The 23,902-nt window shown below is 32.7% G+C and overlaps 1 protein-coding gene across 1 annotated transcript in view; it reads right to left on the minus strand.

Moving 5' to 3' along the window:
• TECRL (trans-2,3-enoyl-CoA reductase like) overlaps nt 1-23,902 on the minus strand; it is a 125,618-nt gene that overhangs the window by 40,527 nt on the left and 61,189 nt on the right. Inside the window, exons 3-4 of the mRNA XM_063108083.1 lie at nt 11,773-11,817; nt 3,398-3,501 (exon numbers count right to left, since the gene is read on the minus strand). Coding sequence (XP_062964153.1) covers nt 3,398-3,501; nt 11,773-11,817 — 149 coding nt within the window. The remainder of the gene's footprint in view (nt 1-3,397; nt 3,502-11,772; nt 11,818-23,902) is intronic.

A 23,902-nucleotide genomic window follows, 5' to 3' on the forward strand; every position in this document is an offset into this window, starting at 1 on the left:
CATTCTTCTGCATATGGATATCCAATTTTCCAAGCTCCACTTATTGAAGAGGTAGTCATTTCCCCAATGTAGATTTTTGTTGCCTTTGTCCAATATCAGCTGGCTGTAAGCCTGAGGGGTGATTTCTGGGTTCTTAGTCCTGCTCCACTGGTCTGAGTGTCTATTTTTATGCCAGTACCATGCTGTTTTGGTTACTATAGCTTTGTAGTATAATTTGAACTCAAGTAGTGTTATGCCTCTGGCTTTATTTATTTTTTTTGCTCAGGATTGTTTTAGCTATTCAGGATCTTTTGTTGTTCCATGTGAATGTTAAGATTGTTTTTTTCCATGTCTGTGAAGAATGTCATTAGTATTTTGATGGGGATTGCATTGAATCTGCAGATTGCTTTGTGTAGAATAGACATTTTCACAAAGTTAGTTCTTCCAATCCAAAAGCATGGGATATCCCTCCATGTTTTTGTATCTTCTTTAATTTCTTTAAGTAGTGGTTTGTAGTTCTCATTGTAGAGATCTTTCACCTCCTTGATTAAATTGATCACTAGGTATTTTATTATTTTCGTGAATATTGTAAATGGGCTTACTTTCTTTATTTCTCTTTCTGTTAGTTAATTATTTAAGCATATAAATGGCACTGATTTGGGGGCATTTATTTTGAATCCTGCAACATTACTGAAATTATTAACCAGTTCTAAGAGTTTTTTGATAGACTCTTTTGGTTTTTCTATATATAGTATCATGTCATCTGCAAATAGGGACAATTTGACTTCATCTTTTCCAATCTGCATGCCCTTTATTTCTTTCTCTTGCCTGTTGCTCTGGCTAGTACCTCCAGTACTATGTTAAATAAAAGTGGTGAGAGTGGGCATCCTTGTCTTGTTCCTGTTCTTAAGGGAAAAGCCCTCAGTTTTTCTCCATTCAGAATGATACTGGCGGTGGGCTTGTCATAGATGGCTTTTATTGTGTTGAGATACTTTCAAGAGCACTATGCTTAGTGAAAAATAAATACTTCTCTCAAAAAACTGTTTGATTTTATTTATATAGCATTCTCTACATGACAAAAATATGGAGATGAGGAAGAGATTGGTGGTTGCCGCAGGATAGAAAAATATGTGTTAATACTCAGGGGAAACATGGAGAGTTCCTTTTTGGGGATGAAACAATTCTCTGTCTTGACTTTGATGGTAGATACATGAAGTTATGCAAGGGATAAATTGCATAGAACTATTCACACACATGAATGAATGTAAAAATGGTGGAAACAGAATAGGATTTTTAGTTTAATTAATAGTATTTATATAATAAAATATTATAATATCATATTAACCCTTTTTCCTAAGTCTTTTATTAAGTTGAGACAAGAAATTTCTCAATATTTTGTGGCACATTTTTCCTTGGTGAAACTATTATTGCTAAATTAAATAGATTGTTTACAAAAAATATTTTTAAAATGCTTTATTATAGGAGCACATTTTAACATTTTATAATTGTATACAAAGTTCATGTATGGTAAAATACTGCTTTTGTATAACTTAGTTGATATGAAGTAGGTGTGATTGCAATGTAATGTGTATATTTTTAGCATTTAATAGGATTGACTCATTTGGAGCAAAAGGATATGTGAATCACAGTGTTGGTTTAAAAATATCCAGCCATTTCAAGAATTCTTTTTTCATTTAGATGACTTTCCTCTCACATAAGCTATAATTTTCTAGTACAATTGTTATAGCATTCTGCCTTAGTACTTTTTCTTCACAGTGCTTATCCAAATGATGCAGCTGGAATTTCTAATGAATTCACAGTTAATGTAGCTCATCCTGACACAATTTTTGTAAACAGTATTTCTTTTTATTGTAAATGTGAACAAAGATTCTCTGAATACTTTAACCTTTGGAGATCAAATCTCCTTGTCTAAAATCTCTTAGCTAGGTTCTGTAGGCATCACATTTAAGTATTAAAAACTTTGTTTACATAATGTGTGTATCAATAAATTGTTTTCTAAACATTATAATACACTTTACATGAATTCAGAAAATTCTAAATTCAGTTTTTAGTGCAACAAATTAGTACTCAAAAGCTCACTAAACTTTGTAAACTAGAACAACTATTTAACAAAAAATACTCCACTAAAATAAAACTAATTATCTAAATACAGGAAGGCAATATACGTTAAAAGCGTAGATTGTTAGAAGAGTAATGAATGTGACAATCCTTTAATTAATAAATGTAAACATAAATTTATCTTTTTGAGAATTAAATAATAATGTATCAATTAGTCTTCCCTTTTAGTACTTTTTAAAATTGGTTAGCTGTTAAGGAAAATCTCAAGGCACAATGAATGATAATGTTGATTGTCAATGCTAGCAAAAAGGAAAGCCATTTTGAATAGAAAATATTAAAAGTAACAACATTACAAATAAGGAGTAAAATGTAATCAGAAAAAAAAAACAAAGTTTAAACAGTACACATAAAATAAGTTTAATTTAATTGAAAAAACAGACAACATTATTTTTTGTATATTGTTGTTAAAATTACGAAGGTACTTCAAAAGTCATGAAAAGATTTGTATTTTCTTTTAGTTCTATTTTTCCATGAACTTTTTTGAAGTAACCTTATATTTATAAGGAATAACTCTTTACTCCCTGTGTTACTAAATATCATATACTGTTTCCTCTTGTTGCTGAATCTATTCTATTGCTTTATTCTATTACATATGAGTAATTTAATAACTGTGAATTAGTATCAGGTCATGCTCAACTTAACAATAGGGATACTATCTGGGAAGTGTGTCATTAGACAATTTTGTCCTTGTGTGAACATCATAGAGTGTACTTACAGAAACCTAGATCGCATAGCCTACTACACACCAAGGTTACAAGAGATAGCCTGTTTCTCCTTGGCTACCAACCTGTACAGCATCTTACTGCACCGAATACTATAGGCCGTTGTAACACAGTGGCTTCCCTAGGCACAGGCATTTTTCAGTTCCATTATAATCTTATGGGACCACAGTGGTATATGTTGGCTATTGTAGACCAAATGTTGTTTATTATGCAGCATATAACAGTATTTTCACTGCTTCTTAGCTCTTAACATTTTTTATGTAGTCCTCATTTTCCTAATGCCATCAGATTCAGTTTCTACCATTATGAGAGTTTATATTGTCCTTGAAGGAGAGCCAAAATAACAACCCCACAAGCTAAAAGATAAACTGTGAATTTCTATTGTTCCAATTCTTGAATAGAACTTTGGCGACTGATCATAGTAAGAATAGGAGATTTTAATATTATTCAGTACAATTTTTGTTTCACTATGAACTTAGTTGATAAAAATAGTCTATCAACAAATTATTTAAAGCAAAATGGGGGACATGTATATTGCATTTCAAATTGATACTTACTGTGGTCCAACTGACTTGTTGACCAAGGTCAGTAAAATAAAGTGTGACAATGGAGGAAGTGGCAACACTTTGAATGCTGACATGGTCCTTCAAAAAAGGCCCACCTAAAATAAAAATAACAAGAAAATATTATTTTAATATAAAACCAAGGCATAATAATAATTTCTTAATGTGAAAGCAGTGAAAGCTAAAGATTAATTTTGAACAGAAATTACAATGTACAATAAATCTACAAAGTCAAGTAAAATGTGAACAAACCCATTTTATAAACTATATATCAACTGTTCAAATGCACAATGGTTTCTCAATGCTATCTAACCAATGTTCAGACTACCATTAGCTACTATCCTATTATTTCTGAGAAAATGTAATTTTAGGACCTAATCAAATAAAGGGCAGGACTTTTGAAAAGTATACATTCGGGTGATAAAAAAAAAAAAAAAACGAAATCTCAATTATTCTTTAAATTATTTTATTATAGGATAAATTAGTTGGGGGTAGATGAATTTCAGTGGTCACTCCAAAGTGCAGGAGAGTGGTATGATTTGCCATTTTAAAAGATCACTCTGAATGCTTTGTGAAAGAGGGAAAGAAGAAAGGAGAGTATTCAGATGGCACTTATATTTGACCAAACACGACATGATGTTTGTTGGGCTTAAGATGGTACTCGGGAAATGTTAAAAATTTTTTCCAGATGCATTTTAAACATTGAGTAAGTTCAATATGCTGACAAATTTGTTGAGAGGAAAGAATTCAGTGAGATAAGGACAGTTGTTGGATTTTTGGCCTGAGTTCTGAAGTTCATTGAAATCTCATTAATTGACATAAATAAAATTAAGGAGAGTAAGATATGGGGTTGAAAATTAAGAGATCTGTAAGGGTATATTAAACGTGCAATATCTATTAGATATTCAGGAAAGAGTCGTCATGCAGGCAGCTAGGTAGATGAGTCTGTACATATTTGAAAGTAATTAGCATTTAAAGACATGGGGCTTGATGAGGTTGTTTACGTATTCAGTTTGAAAAGAAGAGAATGAAAACAGACTAAGTTCTTCAGCACTCCAGCCTTTATACATAGTAAGAGAAAAAAATACAGGAAAGATTGCTGAGAATGAGCTGCTCATATAATAGGTGTAAAATAAACAAAATTGATGTCTTTGAAGGTGTGAACATTCCATCCTTCAAAATAAAGAACTAGAAAAACAAGAACAATCCAATCCTAAAGTTAGCAGACGGAAAGAAATCATTAAGATCAGAGCAGAACTGAATGAAATTGAAAACCAAAAAACAATTCAAAAGATCAACGAATCAAAAAGTTGGTTTTTTGAAAAGATAAATAAAATTGACAAACCATTAGCATGGCTAACAAAAAAAAGAAGAGAGAAGACTCAAATAACAAAAATTAGAAATGAAAAAGGCGATATTACAACTGATTCATCTGAAATACAAGGAATCATTCGAGACTACTATAAACAACTATACGCCAACAAATTTGAAAATCTGGAGGAAATGGAAAAATTTCTGGACACACACAAGCTCCCAAAACTGAACCGTGAAGACGTAGAAAATTTGAACAGACCAATAACAATAAAGGAGATTGAAGCTGTTATGTATCTGTTATGAGAAGGCTCCCAACAAAGAAAAGCCCAGGACCAGATGGATTCACAGCAGAATTTTACCAAACATTCAAAGAGGAATTGACACCGATTCTTTACAAACTATTCCAAAAGATTGAAACGGACGCAAATCTCCCAAACTCATTCTATGAAGCAAACATCATCCTGATACCAAAACCAGGTAAAGATATAACCAAAAAAGAAAACTACAGGCCGATATCCTTGATGAATATAGATGCAAAAATCCTCACTAAAATACTAGCAAACAGAATACAGCAACACATACGAAAAATTATTCATCACGATCAAGTGGGATTCATCCCAGGGATGCAAGGTTGGTTCAACATACGCAAATCAATAAATGTGATACACCATATTAATAAACTCAAACACAAGGACCATATGATCATCTCTATAGATGCTGAAAAAGCATTTGATAAAGTTCAGCACTCATTCATGACAAAGACCCTCTATAAGTTAGGTATAGAGGGAAAGTATCTCAACATAATTAAAGCCATATATGCCAAACCCACTGCCAATATCATCCTGAATGGGGAAAAGCTGAAAGCTTTTCCTTTAAGAACAGGCACTAGACAAGGATGCCCACTCTCACCACTCCTATTCAACATAGTGTTGGAAGTACTAGCCAGAGCAATCAGAGAAGAGAAGGAAATAAAGGGCATCCAGATTGGAAAAGATGAAGTCAAACTGTCCCTGTTTGCAGATGACATGATCCTATATATCGAACAGCCTAAAACCTCTACAAAAAAACTCTTGGAATTGATAAATGATTTCAGCACAGTAGCAGGATACAAAATCAACACACAAAAATCAGTAGCATTTCTTTTCTCCAATAGTGAACATGCAGAACGAGAAATCAAGAAAGCCTGCCCATTTACAATAGCCACCAAAAAAATAAAATACTTAGGAATTGAGTTAACCAAGGAGGTGAAAAATCTCTATAATGAGAACTACAAACCACTGCTGAGAGAAATTAGAGAGGATACAAGAAGATGGAAAGATATTCCATGCTCTTGGATTGGAAGAATCAACATAGTGAAAATGTCCATACTACCCAAAGTGATATACAAATTCAATGCAATCCCCATCAAAATTCCAAAGACATTTTTCTCAGAAATGGAAAAAACTATTCAGATATTTATATAGAACAATAAAAGACCACGAATAGCCAAAGCAATGCTCAGCAAAAAAAATAAAGCTGGAGGCATAACACTACCTGACTTTAAGCTATACTACAAAGCTATAATAACCAAAACAGTATGGTACTGGCATAAAAACAGACACACTGACCAATGGAATAGAATAGAGAATCCAGAAATCAACTCACACACTTACTGCCATCTGATCTTTGACAAAGGCACCAAGCCTATTCACTGGGGAAGGGACTGCCTCTTCAGCAAGTGGTGTTGGGATAACTGGATATTGATATGCAGGAGAATGAAACTAGATCCATACCTCTCACCGTATACTAAAATCAACTCAAAATGGATTAAGGATTTAAATATACACCCTGAGACAATAAAACTTCTTAAAGAAAACATAGGGGAAACACTTCAGGAAATAGGACTGGGCACAGACTTCATGAATATGACCCCAAAAGCACGGGCAACCAAAGGAAAAATAAACAAATGGGATTATATCAAACTAAAAAGCTTCTGCACAGCAAAAGAAACAATTAAAAGAGTTAAAAGACAACCAACAGAGTGGGAGAAAATATTTGCAAAATATACATCTGACAAAGGATTAATATCCAGAATATATAAGGAACTCAAACAACTTTACAAGAAGAAAACAAGCAACCCAATTAAAAAATGGGCAAAAGAGCTAAGTAGGCATTTCTCTAAGGAAGATATCCAAATGGCCAACAGACATATGAAAAAATGCTCAACATCACTCAGCATCCGGGAAATGCAAATCAAAACCACATTGAGATACCATCTAACCCCAGTTAGGATGGCTAAAATCCAAAAGACTATGAACGATAAATGCTGGCGAGGCTGCGGAGAAAAAGGAACTCTCATACATTGTTGGTGGGACTGCAAAATGGTGCAGCCTCTATGGAAAATGGTATGGAGGTTCCTTAAACAATTGCAAATAGATCTACCATACGACCCAGCCATCCCACTGTTGGGAATATACCCAGAGGAATGGAAATCATCAAGTCGAAGGTATACCTGTTCCCCAATGTTCATCGCAGCACTCTTTACAATAGCCAAGAGTTGGAACCAGCCCAAATGCCCATCATCAGATGAGTGGATACAGAAAATGTGGTACATCTACACAATGGAATACTACTCAGCTATAAAAACGAATGAAATACTGCCATTTGCAACAACATGGATGGACCTTGAGAGAATTATATTAAGTGAAACAAGTCAGGCACAGAAAGAGAAATACCACATGTTCTCACTTATTGGAGGGAGCTAAACATTAATATATAAATTCACACACCCACATACACACACACACACACAAACCGGGGGGGGGGGAAGAAGATATAACAACCACAATTATTTGAAGTTGATACAACAAGCAAACAGAAAGGACATTGTTGGGGGGGAGGGGGGGAGGGAGAAGGGAGGGAGGTTTTGGTGATGGGGAGCATTAATCAGCTACAATGTATATCAACAAAATAAAATTAAAAAAAATAATAATAATAAAAAATAAACACCAGACAAGTCTGGAATATGTGTACTGGAAGATATGTACAAAAATATCCTTTTTAGCATTATTTATGATAGCAAAAATTGGAAAAAGCTCAAGTGTTCTTTAATGAGATAATAAATAAAAATATTTTGTTTTATTCAAATAAATGCATACCATGCAGAAGAAAAATTAAGTGGACTGGAGCTACATGTGTCAACGTAGATGAATCTCACATGTATAATGGTATTATTGTTGCTGTTGTTATTATTATTGTTATTATTTGTATTATATTTTATGGTATTATATTTGTGATTTCTATTATCCCCATTAGGTAAAAGTGTTATTCCATTCTATATTTTTGAAAGAATCAATAAAATATTAATTTATGTCTACCATTAGATGATTTTTAGAATCCGAGATATTTATTTATATTTGTAATTGCAGGTCTTTTAAAGTAAGATGAAAAATGTACAACTATTGTATATTACATTTGAAGGTGTTCATTTGATAAATCCACTTTTAATAGCTTGAGAATTTAGATGGGCATAATAATGATATGATTCTCTGGGTACTTTAATGAAAACAATTTCAGAGTTATATTTTTAAAATCTCTTTTAAACATATCAATATGTGTAAATACATATATATATATAATAACATTACATATAAAGATAATTTGATATTACCTTAGCTATGTGAGTGTAGCCCTCAGTTCAGCTAAAAAGACATATATGGTAGGCAGAATTTGTAGATGATCTCTAGATTCCTTGTACAATCCCTGGGATTCTGAATATCATGGGTTATCATGTGGTTGATTAGATTATGTTACATGGCGTTAAATAAGGAGATTATCCAGGTTAATCTGACCTAATTGCATGAGTTTTTAAAATCTGTGTGTACAGGTCAGAGACAAGGATTTCAGAAATTCAGTGCATTAGAAAGGTTCACTGTGCCACTGCTGGAGAGAAGATGAAGGCCACATGTCAAGGATACAGATGGCCTCACAGAACAGAGAGTAGCCTCTAGAAACTGACAGTCAGCAAAAAAACAGGGACCTGTGTTGAGCAGAGAATCCAGCCATAATATGGCTTGGCTTCAATCTAACAAATGAGAATTGTTCTAAACTGCTAAATTTGTGGCAACCTGTTACACAGCAATAGAAAGCTAACACAACACATATCAAGGCAGAGATATGATATCCAAATGGTCAGTAATGTTATGACAATCATATATAAAAACAAGAAAAAGTTTATAAAAATAAAAAATTCTGATGGCTTTGTACCACTTGAAAGTGTGCTGAAAATAGCTTTCTAACACATATCTATTGGCACACTTAGAGAGGGTATTAATTTCTACTCCTTTATCATCTTTGCCCATTTCAAGGAACTGATCATTGGCATTCTATTTTTTAAATGTGGTTCCATCAATATAATATTTTGAAAAAATGACCTGACAAAATCCAGATATATCATTAGCCTTGCCAGTCTTAGAGTCAGGAATCAAGAACCCCTGACCTTGGCCTTTTTTGACTATGTCCGTTTCTGAAAAATAGGAATATGTGGGGACAAGAGAACATGCCTAACTTGAGCCCATGTAATGTCTTTCTAGATCATGCTTCAACCTTTTAAGAAACCTGACCTTTCTGCCCAAATTAACTCAAGCATAACCTGGTCTTTGGATATTTACTCCCAAGAATAGGCCAGGAACTGTGTGAAAACTCCTAAACCTAGAGATTTGTCAGGGCTGTAGTATAAAGGGTATGAATGGATCTTTGATGCATTGGTTGGAGATAGTGATGAGAAGGGAAGAAAAGTCACTTCTACCCATGCTTCACCTTTCCAGTGTAGACATCCAATGACTCTAAAAATTAGAAATTAAACCTAGTCCTTCAAGATCATTACAAAGCATATTAATCAAGGTAGGAAGACAGAACATATTTTACTTACCAGTTTGTATGACAGATTTCTTGTAACAATGGCTGCAATTCTTCACCATTCCCATATATAAGCCATTTAAGGAAGCTTATAGTTTCTCCCATTGCCCATTTCCCCTGTTATTAAATGGGCTAACCTAGTGACTTGTTTTTCCTAACAGAATGTGGCACACGTGATCATCTGTCAGTTCTAAGCCTGGACCTTATGTCTTCTTGAGTGCTTCTGTGCATTTGCTTATAGCTCTGCTTCTTTAGTACAAGACTAAACTATTCTGTTAAAGAATGAGACCCCACATAAAGCCAAGAAAAGTGACAATGTTGTAGCTATTCTAGATCAGCCAGTTCCTAACAGTCCATCAGCTGACAAAAGCTGCATGACTGAGCTTAGCCAGATTTAACTAAGTACAGCCCAAGCTCAGGAGAACAAGTGAGCTAAATAAAGGTTTACCATTTTACCCACAAAAATCAATGCCTGCTATTTTTGTTTATGTTTTGGAAATGTCCTTTTGGTGAGGAAACTGTTTAAGACTCTAATTTCAGATGAAGTCATTACTCATAAGGCAATTATTCTAGTAAATATATTTTGGGAGAAAACATAAAATATTCAACTGCCTTGTTTTGGTATTAAGCCATTTTTTCCTTGGATTAATAACTGATATCATGATTGATGGGACATCTAGCATGTGCATATTATCAAATGCTTTATAAACATAATCTAACACTTGAACAATGATTTCAGTTCTTTATACTCCATCTTAAAAAGAAGTATTTTTAAAATTCTGAGTTGATCCAAGTAACCTTTTCTTTGCACTATATCCTGCTTATCTCAATATATTAATTGATTCTTCCTTGAAACACATTATCACGTTTTTTATCCAAGGACACTTAAACACCTATACTGTACTCAGACCATAACCTGGTACTGTAAAGCAGGCAAATAAATGTCAGGGAAAAATAAAAGTTCATGTTCACCCGAAAAGTTGAACTAAGAGAAATCCCTCGGTTCCATATAGTGTCCTTCAAATCTAAGTTATATTTGACATTGATGCCTTTGGCATTCTCAGAAAGTCTTCTTTATATAAGAGTCAAGTTCAAAAAACAATATCACTATTACATTTCATGTTTGTCAGCATCCATGTGTCAAAAGACATTTATGTCCCTGACATGTTCTAGGCCCCGTGAAGGCAAAAACAAACAAGGCAATGATTTTGCTCCCTAAAACTTTAGCCAAATGGAAATTTGCCTTGAATATTTAAGCAAGAAAGAATTTGAGATCATAAAAATTAGTGACTTCTAAGAATGCCATGGATTTGTTCATTTTCAATAGACAGGTCTCAGAGAAAGATGGAATGTTTAAGATAGTGATGAGAACAAACACATTCAAGACATTCAAGAAAATTATCATTTGTCTTTAAGTGCATGTAATATTTGAGAAAGAACAGCCTGAATATCAGCAAAAACACTAGAAAAATCAGTTTATCATTTTATAAAAAAAAAAAAAAAATTAGAGATTCAATTTCCTTAATAGGTGCCCCTTGTAGATTTACTATTAAGAATTTTGACTAAGTATTGTCCTCACACTGCAAAAATAAAATCTGCATTCTCCCCACAGCGTTCATTAAAGTTAAAAATCCAAATTTAAGGTCAAGTTCATGCAGTGTCAATAATGATGACTCTTCTTAGCATCCATTTTAAAGTGAAAATTATCTAGTGATAAATTTCCTGAGATGCCAGGGTGTAAAATTCTAAGAAACTCGAGGTTTAATAAGTTAATACAATACTTCTTCAAATTCATTAGTTTTTAATCTTCATTACCTCACTTATTATGCTTTATAACACCAAAAAGAAAGAGAAGAAATTAAAAGAGCTAAGCAGTATCCCTGACAGTATGTTAAGGGGCAGTAGAATGAGGATGGGTAGCAGTTGAAGCTTTACAGACAGAAATACACTAGAGCACACCCTACTTCCAACACTCACAGACATTGAATATGTGAGAAATATCCCTTTGAGACTAAACTTCGTCGTCTCTGAAAGTTGAGCATTAATTTGTTGGAAGTACCAGATGAGATAAGATATATTAATGTGATAAATAAATGTTAGCTATTGATAGAAAAAGGATTATAAATTAAATAAAGAAATCAGTGAAAGCTAGTTCTTACCGCATTCTAGCTGCAGGCCAACTCGAGAAGGGTACCACTTTGGACCTATTAAATGCAAAATAACACTTAATTTTCAGCAAAAATGTAAACATAATTTATAAATGTAATAGTTCCCATTGGCAGACAGATTAGTTCCTAGAATGTGAGTAAAATTGTTATACAGTGTTAGAAATGGAAATAGTGGTTACCTGTAGCAGAGTGCTGATCAGCAGTGGTGCACAAAAACTGGAAGAAAGCATGAGGGGAGCTTTAAGGGTGGTACTTTTCTGTTTTTTCATCTTACGACTGGTTACATAGGTGCATTCAGGTTATGAACATATACCAAGCTATGTGAGCTATGACTTGTATACTTTAATCTATGCAAGCGTTTTTCAATAAAAAGCTGTAACATATTCATTTAAAACTGGGGACCTATTGAAACTGCATAAAATAAATTGAAAACTGGTTGAACTAGCTGAAAACGATTCTTTATTTTAAGTCATTTTCCAAATTGTCTTGCAGAATGTAAGCTGAGCATATGAAGAGAAAAGGACCCTGTCTTCCAGATGATCTGGGGACAGCAGTGATCTGAAAATCTTCCTGGATTCAGGTCTAGCCAATTACCCTTTGCCTGAATTAGATGGCCTGACTCAGCCCCAACAATCAGCTCTTAGCTCATTAGCCAATCAGCTCTTGCCTGAGTCATATGACCTGACTGAGGCCCAGCTAATCACCCTTTGCCTAGTCATGTGGTCTGAGCATGAACCAGCCAATCCTCATTCCCGGATCATTACTGATCCTTTAAAAACTTGTCCAGACCCTGGCTGAAGGAGAGAGATTTGAGAGCATTGCCTCCTGTGTCTTTGCCAGTCAGCCTCACAATAAAGCCTTTTGTTTTTTAAAAAACGGGTGCCATGGTATGGGCTTCTGTGCACATCAGGCAGCAAGCCCTTGCTTGCTGAGATCTCATCTAAAATTTATCTACAATATTGGCACCTAAGAGTGGGTATTTTCTCAAACTGGAGTAAGTCACACTATCAGAATATTATGTATTATTGACTTCTAATGTTATGAGTGTATTGATTGTAACAGAAACATCATTTTAGTATGTTCTCTTTAAACTACCATTAGGATTAAATAGAAAACCAAATAATTCTATCTGTATAGGAAAACCAAAAGTTCTTTATTGTATACTTCCATAATTAAAAATTGGCTCACAATTACCAGAATATAATTCTCTTCTCTTGAAACAAATTTTATACCATTACTTTAAAATCTCCTTTGAAAATTTACTTTTCAACTTTGAGATACAGTGTTAAACAAAGTTAACTGATATATAAGAAATTAAAAAGGAGAGTATCTTCAAAGGAACATTTCACAGTTATCAACTTTGTTTTCAAAACTTTATATTTTAAAGCATCAGCAACAGAAATGATAATGTGATACAACTAGACAATTAAAAACAATTTCCCCTGCAGAAAAAAAAACAAAAAATAAACTCATACATGGAAGTTCTCATCGACAAATATAAAAAAATCATAAGGCAAAAATTATAATCACAAGTTGAAAGCTACTTAAGGTTATTTCTAAATAAAATTTAGAAATAACATGACAAGTGAATGAGGCACAAACATTTCACTTAGACATTTTTTTTTTTTAAGAAAATATACAGGCAAAGCCACTTTATTTTTGTTTTGTTTTTATATTTACTAATATAAGTGCTATTATTTATATAGCCATTTTCTTTTTCTGGAATGTATGCTCACATATCTATTGAAAAATTTTAAAAAATATCTACCTTTATTACAGTGAAAATCTGCTGTCAATGAAGATATGATGCAAATGAATGCAGCAGACACTTCTACAGTTTTAATTGAGTTTGTGAACAAACTACGGGTATAAACAAAATACAAACTTTATGAGAATCCATTTATATTTGACAAAAAGTAATTGAGTACCTATGATGGATGTATATAAGCTAGCAAGCCCTGTCCGTTTTAATAATATTCATGTAAGACATCATTTTAAATAGCTCTTTAGGATACTTTTTATTATGGAAAGGCCAAAGTTTTAGTTTTAACTCTATCATTCCAAGCAAATAATACAGTCTATGAACAGCTTATAAAGCATTAAATGGCATATGTTACGTATGGATTCTTTGCATGTCTGAATAGTGTACAAGGTTATTTATAAAGTTGAGTACTTTGAAGTTGGACAATTGGTTCACAGCTGAATTATGTCTATGTAGTAACTCTAATGACACTGGCAATTTTTTTATATCATGTAAGATGTTGAACTTGATTTGTGTAACTCCGCTCATATTCTAACCATGTCTTACAGTTCTTTCCTTAATAATTGGTGGTGTTCATATAAACACATGATAACATTCTAAATGCATTGCTGTAATTCAAATATGTTTAATTTTAAAAGGTAGTTATGTCTAACAATCCATTTGAAAAGAAAAGGGTATTAATATATATAAAAGAATATATATGTATCAATCACATGGTAGCTTCATTTTAAAAGATAAAGAAGGTGGAAAAAAGGTATATAGATGAATGCACAATCAGATATTAATACAAAAGGGTCATTCATACTTTTTAATTGTATCGGGAATAATAAAGCCTAACATAAGTGTGTATGAAAAGAGCTAGAATAATGCAGTCTGTTAGTGGTATTCACTGCTTGAAAATGAACAAAGGAAGGATATCAGCATAGTTGATAAACATGGAAAATACTTGATCAAAAACATTACATCTCACCTTCAGTGGTCTTTTTGTCTTACCAAAGAAAATATCATTAGTGACATAAATGCTAAGTTACTTGCCTAAATTAAATCAATAATTAAATGGCTAAGCCTGATCTAGCATCCAAGGCTCTCTATCCTCTGTTTACCTATTTTTTATAATATGCCATGTTGTTTCATGATTATTTTCAATCACTAAGTGGCAAGACAAAAAGGAGTAAAAGAAAAGCAATAATAAATAGAGGATAATATGCATTGCCACCTTTATTCCTCAATTCCTTAATTATTCTAAGACTAACCTGTAAGTTTAAATTTGTTTCATTTCGTCTTCTATTCGTTATGCACATTAATGACTATAAAACCTAGACATTTCAGTAGCAAATTTAAAGAAACAAAAAATAAAGTATGTAGCTGTTAAATTACTTCCATCACTGTCTATAGTACCTAATCTGTACAGCTTCTCTACGTGGATATTAGTGCAATGAATGATTATTTATGTGACTTATTGTTTGTGTAAGAATAGAAATAGACTGCAATGTTATGCAATATATTTAATGTCCACTAAGTGCCCACTGATAAACTAGTAGCATCTTCATGGCATGGTTGCGATCCTCCAGTGTTTTACAAATTAAAGAGAAATAATTGATAATTTAGGATGACCAAATGCTATCTTTTACAGTGTTGTTTTTAAGAGACATTGGAATTCAGAGAAAGTGGAGATAACTCAGGACTGGAAAGGTAAGAGAGTACGTCATAAGAAAGAGAAACTATGGGATGAGCCTTTATTAATAGGTAAGAAAATAGGAAGTTTACATGAAAAATATGTGTGATTAATTTTAAAGATACATTGTATCCTTTACCTTTTAAGTGTATGAGTGTGTTTGTGCGTGTATTGTAAATACATATTCTGAAGTAAACATAACTTTCTAGAAAATATATTTCCATAAAAATAACAAATGAAAATAACAGATAACAAAGCTGATGGATGTTATTTAGAGATAATGAGTTCTGTGACTTTCTGTGATCAACTGACTTTAGTTAGAAATCATATTTCTGTGATCTTAACTTTTCAATGCATTTATGCTAATAATAAATAAAGCCCCAAATATATCTATAATATGAAAAATCAAATTAATACACTCAATAATCAGTGATTTTTAGAAAACAAATATTTAAGGTGTTGAAAATATAGCACAAGAAATGGCCAAAGCCCAGGGAATGCTACCTAAGATTCTTACTCCATTTTATGAAGTAAAACTCAGGGTTCTACTGCACTATATTATTGCACTACTAAGAAAATAGAAAAAAGAGAAACTGAAAAGGAGAAAAAAGAAATCAGAGAAAAGTCTTTCAAGGCTTGAAATCGCTAAAATATGTTTATATCACCTGGGGAAAATGTTATAATTGGTTCCTAAGCAACACCTGAGTATGCATTGAATTCAGCAATGTTAGAAGAGCCTTACAGTGTCTGAAAGTCGTAATGATTTTCAGAAATGAAACTTCTCAGTATCTTTCCTGATATTTGAACACTGAAAATAATTAAATTTTGCGTCTTATAAGTTTGGGACCTTAAAAAGCCCTTGTTTGAAACTGAATATAAGGGACCTCATAAGGGCACTTAATGATCATCAGTAATTAGGTCATTGCCCATGTGGAAATATAATTCAATGTTGATGAAAAGTTTGAACACTGATACACCATAGGGTGGTTTTAACATTAGACATGAATACGACCCCAAAAGCACGGGCAACCAAAGGAAAAATAAACAAATGGGATTATATCGAACTAAAAGCTTCTGCACAGCAAAAGAAGCACTTAACAGAGTTAAAAGACAACCGACAGAGTGGGAGAAGATATTTGCAAAATATACAATTGAGAAAAAATTAATAGCCAGAATATACAAGGAACTGAAACAACTTTACAACAAAAAACAAGTAACCCAATTGAAAAATGGACAAAGGAGCTAAATAGGCATTTCTCAAAGGAAGATATACGAATGGCCAACAGACACATGACAAAATGTTCAACATCACTCAGCATTCAGGAAATGCAAATCAAAACCACACTGAGATACCATCTCACCCCAGTGAGGATGGCTAATATCCAAAAGACTGTGAATGATAAATGCTGGCGAGGTTGCAGAGAAAAAGGAACTCTCATACATTGCTGGTGGGACTGCAAAATGGTGCAGCCTCTATGGAAAATGGTATGGAGGTTCCTCAAACAATTGCAGATAGATCTACCCTATGACCCAGCTATCCCACTGCTGGGAATATACCCAGAGGAATGGAAATCATCAAGTCGAAGGTATACCTGTTCCCCAATGTTCATCGCAGCACTATTTACAATAGCTGAGAGCTGGAAGCAGCCCAAATGTCCATCATCAGAAGAGAGGATACAGAAAATGTGATATATCTACACAATGGAATACTACTCAGCTATAAAAAAGAATGAAATACTGCCATTTGCAATGACATAGATGGACTTAGAGAGAATTATATTAAGTGAAACGAGTCAGGCACAGAAAGAGAAATATCACATGTTCTCACTTATTTGTGGGAGCTAAAAATAAACAAATAAATATACAAATAAACGGAGGGGGAGGGAAGAAGGCACAACTATCACAATTCCTTGAAGTTGTTACAACAAGCGAACAGATATGAGGATGTTGGGAGGGAAGGGGGAGAGGGAGGTAGGAGGGAGATTTCAGTAATGGGCCACAATAATCAACCACATTGTATATTGATAAAATTTTTTTAAAAAAGAATGTGTAAATACATTTCAAGAAAAGAGATGTTTTTAGTTAATGCTAATATTTAATAAATTACAAAATTTCATCCCAAATAAACAAGGTAAATGAATTCATGTTAGACTATAGATGAACCACCAGAAAATTAAGGGGAATAATGGGGGTGAAATATTCGAATTGTCATGAAAAATCAAGACCATATTTGCTTCAACTAAATTTTAAAGCATGTTTTTATAGAACAGTAATGGCAATTCTATTCTGAACAAAATATTACCACAGCCTTTAAGAATAAGAAATATATTTTTATTCTGGCAATATAAATGCTACACGTAAGAGGTATTTCTAGATAAAATATAATGCAATTATCCATACAGATAGCAAGACAGAAGATCAAAATATACAGTGATAAGAAATAATAAACTGAAAAATAGTGTAGTAAGTTGTGGATTTTACACAGTTACTTTGGTTTCCATGTAACATGGGGAAAGAGTATAAAGCCCTGGACCAGCACCAGAGCTGGTATTGATTTTCCTGAGCAAATATACACTTATAAGTAAAATGGAGAACTGGGAAGAAATTCAGCACCAACATAGGTAAAATATGTCAGTCACCTGTGCATAGATAGAAAGTTTATCTCCCCTGCGAATTTGTAGCTACCAACGTGTGCCATATTGTTTTTTTGTGTGTGTGCTCAAATATATATTATTGGCATGGTTTTGAAATCTTCTAGTTAGAAAACTAATAAAAGGTGGTTCCAAACTCTAATAATTATGAGGCACTTAGCACTAGGTAAAAAACAAACAAAAATCTTTGGAGCGGCATTTATTTAGTGCGGGGCTCTTCGCAAAAATCAAACTTTATGCCCAATCAAGGAGAAGCCCTTGTTACAGCCCAATATTTCAGTCAGTACCCTAAAACAAGGGTGAAATATAAATAGATAAGATTTTACAGGAAATGAAACCAATTTTGAATTATCTCAATCCCTGTTTGAATTAAAGTGATCTTTAAAGTCCAGCCCTACTGCTTTCAGAAGCAAATGTAAATCCTCTCTGGAAAGAGAAAACTTCATCCAGACTCTATAATTACTTCTCAAATTTTTCACATACAATATCCAAGCCTCAATCAAAAATAAACAGGTTAGAGGCTGGCCAGTTAACTCAACTGTTCTGACTGTAGTGTTATAACACTAAGATCAAGGGTTTGGATCACCATGTTGGCCAGCTGCCAATAAATGAATAAATAAATAACCAGGCATGAAAGAAGACAGTACATGACTAATAAACAAAGGCAAATTAAAAAGGGATTAAAAAGATCCACCAAGAATCGAGATAATGGTGTTTTTAGACACACAGTTAAAAATAACTATGATTGATATGGAAATAAAATACCTGATTAGGGATTATTTGGCTAAAAATCTAGAAACCATAAAAAAAAAAAGAAAAGAAATTCTGGAACCGTAAAGTATAATAAGTGAAGTTAAGAACTTGGTGGATGGGTTTAAGAGATCCCTCAAGCAGTAGAGAAATGTAGTGAACTGGAAGTTTGAAGAAAATATCCAGACTAAAAAGAAAAAGATAAACATGTGGAATGGTGAAGGGCATAGGATACATACATGATGTGCAATGAAAAAGTCTAACATATGTGAAACTGGAGTCCTAGAAAGAAAAAGTGAGAGAAAAATGCAAAAACTATATTGAAAATATTATGGCTGAGAGTTTTCCAAAACTGTCAAAATATACAAAGATGCACATTAAAGAAATTCTATAAATGACAAGATGGATTTATACACTGAAAACTGTATGCAGGGCATAATCGCCAAAAAGTTTTAAATCAGAAAAACAGGAGGAAACAAAAAAGACAGTTTCAAAAACTAATGACAATAAATATTATCAACAAATGAATGACAATTAAATGATAGAAGAGTTCAAATACCAATTACACAAGGTTTGGGCAAATAGATTTGTAAAGAAAGTGTAAAGTAAGGACTGTGTTAGACTGACAAGTCTTGCTGTTAATGCACCACTTTTTTCTATCATTAGATGAACATCTAAAGGATCAAGTTTGAGAAGAAGAAATTGATCTAGGAAGAAGGGATGAGGCAAACTAAACAATATTGAGCAAATAAACTAGCATATATATGGCTAATTCTATATAAAGTAACAAAATATCTGTATAATTTGGTTATATAAAATAATAATGACAGTAATAATAATTTTATATGCATAAACAAAAACACAAACTAGACAACGATAACATACAAAATAGGAAGCTTGCTTTGGATTTAAACCTTTCTGAATGCCTTGGATTACTTAGAAAGAATATAGAAATATTGATTAATCTCTGATTTGGATAAAACAATTTATTTTTGAAAAGTAAAACAGTTTTGTTAGTAAAATGTTATATTTATATAAATCTATTGTTTTTAAATTTTTCTTAATAACTTTTTTGTTTTTCTTATTCTGTTATTCAAAGCTGTGTACAACTCTTTCCTTGCTGCCAGGCAAAAGTCCTGCTCCAGAGGAAAATTCTCATTTGTAGAAAACAAAATTAAGGTACAGAAAGTGTTAACCAGGAAATGGAATACCAAACAGGAAATGTGAAGGCATGACAGAAAGTACTATGAACATTCTATTATCACCTTGGGTACATTGTTTTATTAGTTAGTACTATTACATTCTTTCTAAACTGTGGAGACCTAAAGACCTGAGCAAAATCACAGGCACAGGAATTCTTGCCCTTTTTCATTTAAAAAAAAAAAAAGAAAAGAAAAGAAAAGTAAAAGAGTATGACCCCAAACTCTTACTTGATGTGCTAAAAATATTGGATGCTGATTTAATATTGTTAAATAGTTGTTTTATTTGTTAAAAATGATTCATTCAGTATAGTACTTCACTAAAATTAAATGAACCATTTTATTCCCTGTAAACCATTTATTTTCAGTCTTGTAAATGCCACCTACATAATTAAATGATCAAGCCAAAATCGAATCAAGGATGCTAGCTAAACATTTAATGGTTTAGTATGAGATGTGTGATAGTGTTTATATATCTGAAAAATAAGAGAATCATTTCCTCTCTAATCCTCAGCAACAACTAAAGATTAAGCACTCAAACCAGCAACAATCAACATGTGTAATTTTGCTTAACTTGAAAAGAAAATGCACCTGCTAGAGAGTTTGATATTATAAAGTGCTGAAGTAAGAAAAACAGAGTGCTATAACACTGTATAATCAGCAATTGCAGAATAGGGTTTCTGTAAGAAAACAAAGATGTGGTTCTAAAAATGGAAAATTTTAAAGCTGCATAAACAAATATAATTACAAAATAAAAAGAGGATGAAAGGAAGAGACATATAGCAACAAGTTAATATCCCTGTATGAAGAAGGCACAAAACAGAAGGACAGGAAAAAGTGCATACAGAGTCCAACCAAAATGTTATTTTATCCTCACTGGCTAAAATTTAGAACAATTTTGTTTAGTTAGTTACCCACCAACATCTAAGGAACTACCAGGATGGACCATCACACCCACACGTCCCATGTGCATTAGACACCATCAACTGTACAAGTCTCCAGGAGGATCCATTAGCACAATGACTTTACACAACCACTAATCAGAACTAATTGTCCACCCCTCCATGCTTTCTCAGACTTTCCAGTGTACTTTAGGGGACCCATGGCTTTCTCAGACTTTCCAGTGTACTTTAGGGGACTCATGGTCTGTTAATCATAAAAACTTCTCCATCATCAAATTCCACTTAAAAAATTCCTTTGTTTTCTTCCTTTAATATAGAATTTCTCTTCATCTTCTTCAACTGATGTTTATTCTTCATGATAAACCCACTCAACTGTGTACCAGAAAGTGTATTAGAAGCCTTCCCTGATATTAAATACTGCTTCCAAAACATCTATTCACCATTCTCCTTGTGGAATGCATATCACCAGACTTTCCATGTAATGCTATTTTTCCTTATTGCCATTTATGATGGCTTTGTCTTTCTACCTAAATCACTGATACTTTATCTCAGAATATCTTCTTCTCTATTACTTATATATCATTGTTGGTGATGTTAATGTCACTTTAATTTCCTGTGCTTTACATCCTCTATTTACTTAAATTCAAAGATCCTCCTCTCTGCCATTCTTTCTCAGAGTCTTACACTAACCAGCAAATGCACTATACTACTTCCCAAACAAATATCAAACCCCTTACTTTTCATATTCACCATTTTTCCTCCCTGCTTCCTTATGCTAATATTTCTCTCTTTATCCTACTATTTTCACTATGATAAGTTCTTCTCTTCTCCAAATTTTCATACTATTGTAGGCTAAAGTCTTGGATCTATTCCTGAAGTCACACCATGACAAACAGGCCTAACTACTTCGCCCTACTTTCCCTCTGCCTCACTAATTGGCAGCCCTAAACTTCCTTATACTCAACTATTTCACTCTCTGGGTTACTGAATGAATCTTACACAGAATTTCTGTGATACTGTCATATGAAGCAGGTTTCAGTATTGCCACCCAATTACTTTTTCCCACTATTCTATTTTTGATCTTTCTGTCTGAAATTGTTTTATATACCTATTGGGATGTTTAGTGTACATTTGTCCTTAATGTTGTGCAACCTCCAAGACAATAGGTATCCATAATCATTTTGATCATATGTAGTGATTAGAGGATTGCCTGACACAGATAAATGGGTGATTTTATATGATTTGAATAAATATATGGCCTTTTAATTGAAGAAGAATTGGTAAAAGTTATATATATGCCACAGTTTTAGTCAAATATGAAATTTGTTATTTATAATAAATACTTCCCCTATCTAAAGAGTTAGAGTTTTATTGTTAGTAAACTGCCTATTTCTGTGGACATTGACTGTCTGGGCTTAAATCCTAAGAATATAATCTGCTACTTGTCTTATTTATCTTTAGCAATTTACTTCTCTGAATCTTAGTTTACTATTCTGTTAAGCAAAAAATAAAGGCAAAAATAACTAAGAGTTATGACGAAGCTATCCAACTATTAGGGATTAGACTTAAATGAGATAAAATACACAAATTACCAAAAACTGTTAAGGACTCATTGAAATATATTATAAACTTTAGCTTTAAAACAACAAAACCTTCAGTCATTTGCATAGGTACAAGCACTTCTGCTAAAACATGATATGGACATTCTTGTAACACCTTTTCTGAAAAATTACACTGAAAATAACAGGGCTTGTGAAAAAAATATAGTTAGGTAAAGATTATTTAAAATCCTTACAACTCTGTATTATGATCACTAAAAAAAGTAGTAGTATTCATAATAAATTACAGGCATTGGTAAAAGGTGTTTCTAATATGTAAATAGCACAGAAAATATAAGGATTTACCTTCTTAAAAAAACAGTAAAAGATAAGGTGATATCAATCTGTTTAAGAAAGATTTGCAACTGCTGAAATTAATAAAAATAAGGGAAATGTAGACAATGAACGTTTCCAAGGGAGAGCACATGGCCAAACTGATCCTGGTAAGAAAGAGAAATTGTGATATATTGTCTATTTATAGTCTACATCTTCATGTGTTCATGCTGTATAGTTTGTGTTCATCTTCTGTTGCTTAGTGGTGAAATATTATATCACACTCAAAAAATTGTATATAGACTATTGTTAATTCCACACAATATTGATATCATTATTTATTTACCAGTCTTGTGTGAGCTAATTAGAGTTACAGAAACAAATAAAGCAAGCTATAAAATTGAGTAGAAATAATTTCACAGAAAAAATGCAGTTGTTGCTCAAAAAGAAACTAAAGAAATATTTCCTACCTCACTCCTCAGATTACCTTTTAAATGGAATTTTTTACTTACTGCCACCAAGATAAGAATATGTGTGCACAGGTGCATGCGTAAAACATTCTTTCCTGACAAAATTTAGTACTTTACCAAAAAGAAATTTGAATAAAGATAATTTTATTTATCTCATAGATGTTGTTATGTAGGAAATATTTCCTTGTCACAAATTATATAACAGTTATGTTTCAAGTCATAAAAGGATATTTTGCTAACAGGATCTTCATAGCTGATTGTTGTTAAATCAATTTGTCAAGAGATTAACTTCAATTATATTCTTTGCAACCACAGAGAAAACAAAAATAAGGATAAACATAATGTCATGGCTTGTGGGAGAATATTTTAATCTCTTCCCATTTTTAATCTATGGACAGTTTTGTTTTTTTGCTTGTTTTTTAATGCTCAGAAACATAAAATCTTCTCCCTTAATATTAACAGATGAGAGGAGGTGCTCTATCCCCACACATACTACTCTACGAATAAGTATTTGTAGAGTGTATATGTGAGTGCAATGTAAACCAATTAGGTAACCACTTTTATTGACCTTTCAAATTTTCAGCAATTATAATTGGGTTGGAAGAAAAATGGGGTAATATTGTAGTAAAAAAATCAGATACATAAAATTATCTATATACAAGGTTTATTTAAAAGATAGTATTGACATACTCCCTATAAATTTTTATGTCAGATTATATTAATATAATCAGACAGATAGATACAATTTTTGTTTTAATTTCTGACTAGAAATCTGAAATCTGAAATTACAGTGCAGTATGAAAACCTCTGTCCTTATGTGGAAAAAACACAATATATAACA

This window comes from Cynocephalus volans, chromosome 9 (assembly GCF_027409185.1).
Source record: "Cynocephalus volans isolate mCynVol1 chromosome 9, mCynVol1.pri, whole genome shotgun sequence".
In the NCBI taxonomy this organism is placed as follows: Eukaryota; Metazoa; Chordata; class Mammalia; order Dermoptera; family Cynocephalidae; genus Cynocephalus; species Cynocephalus volans.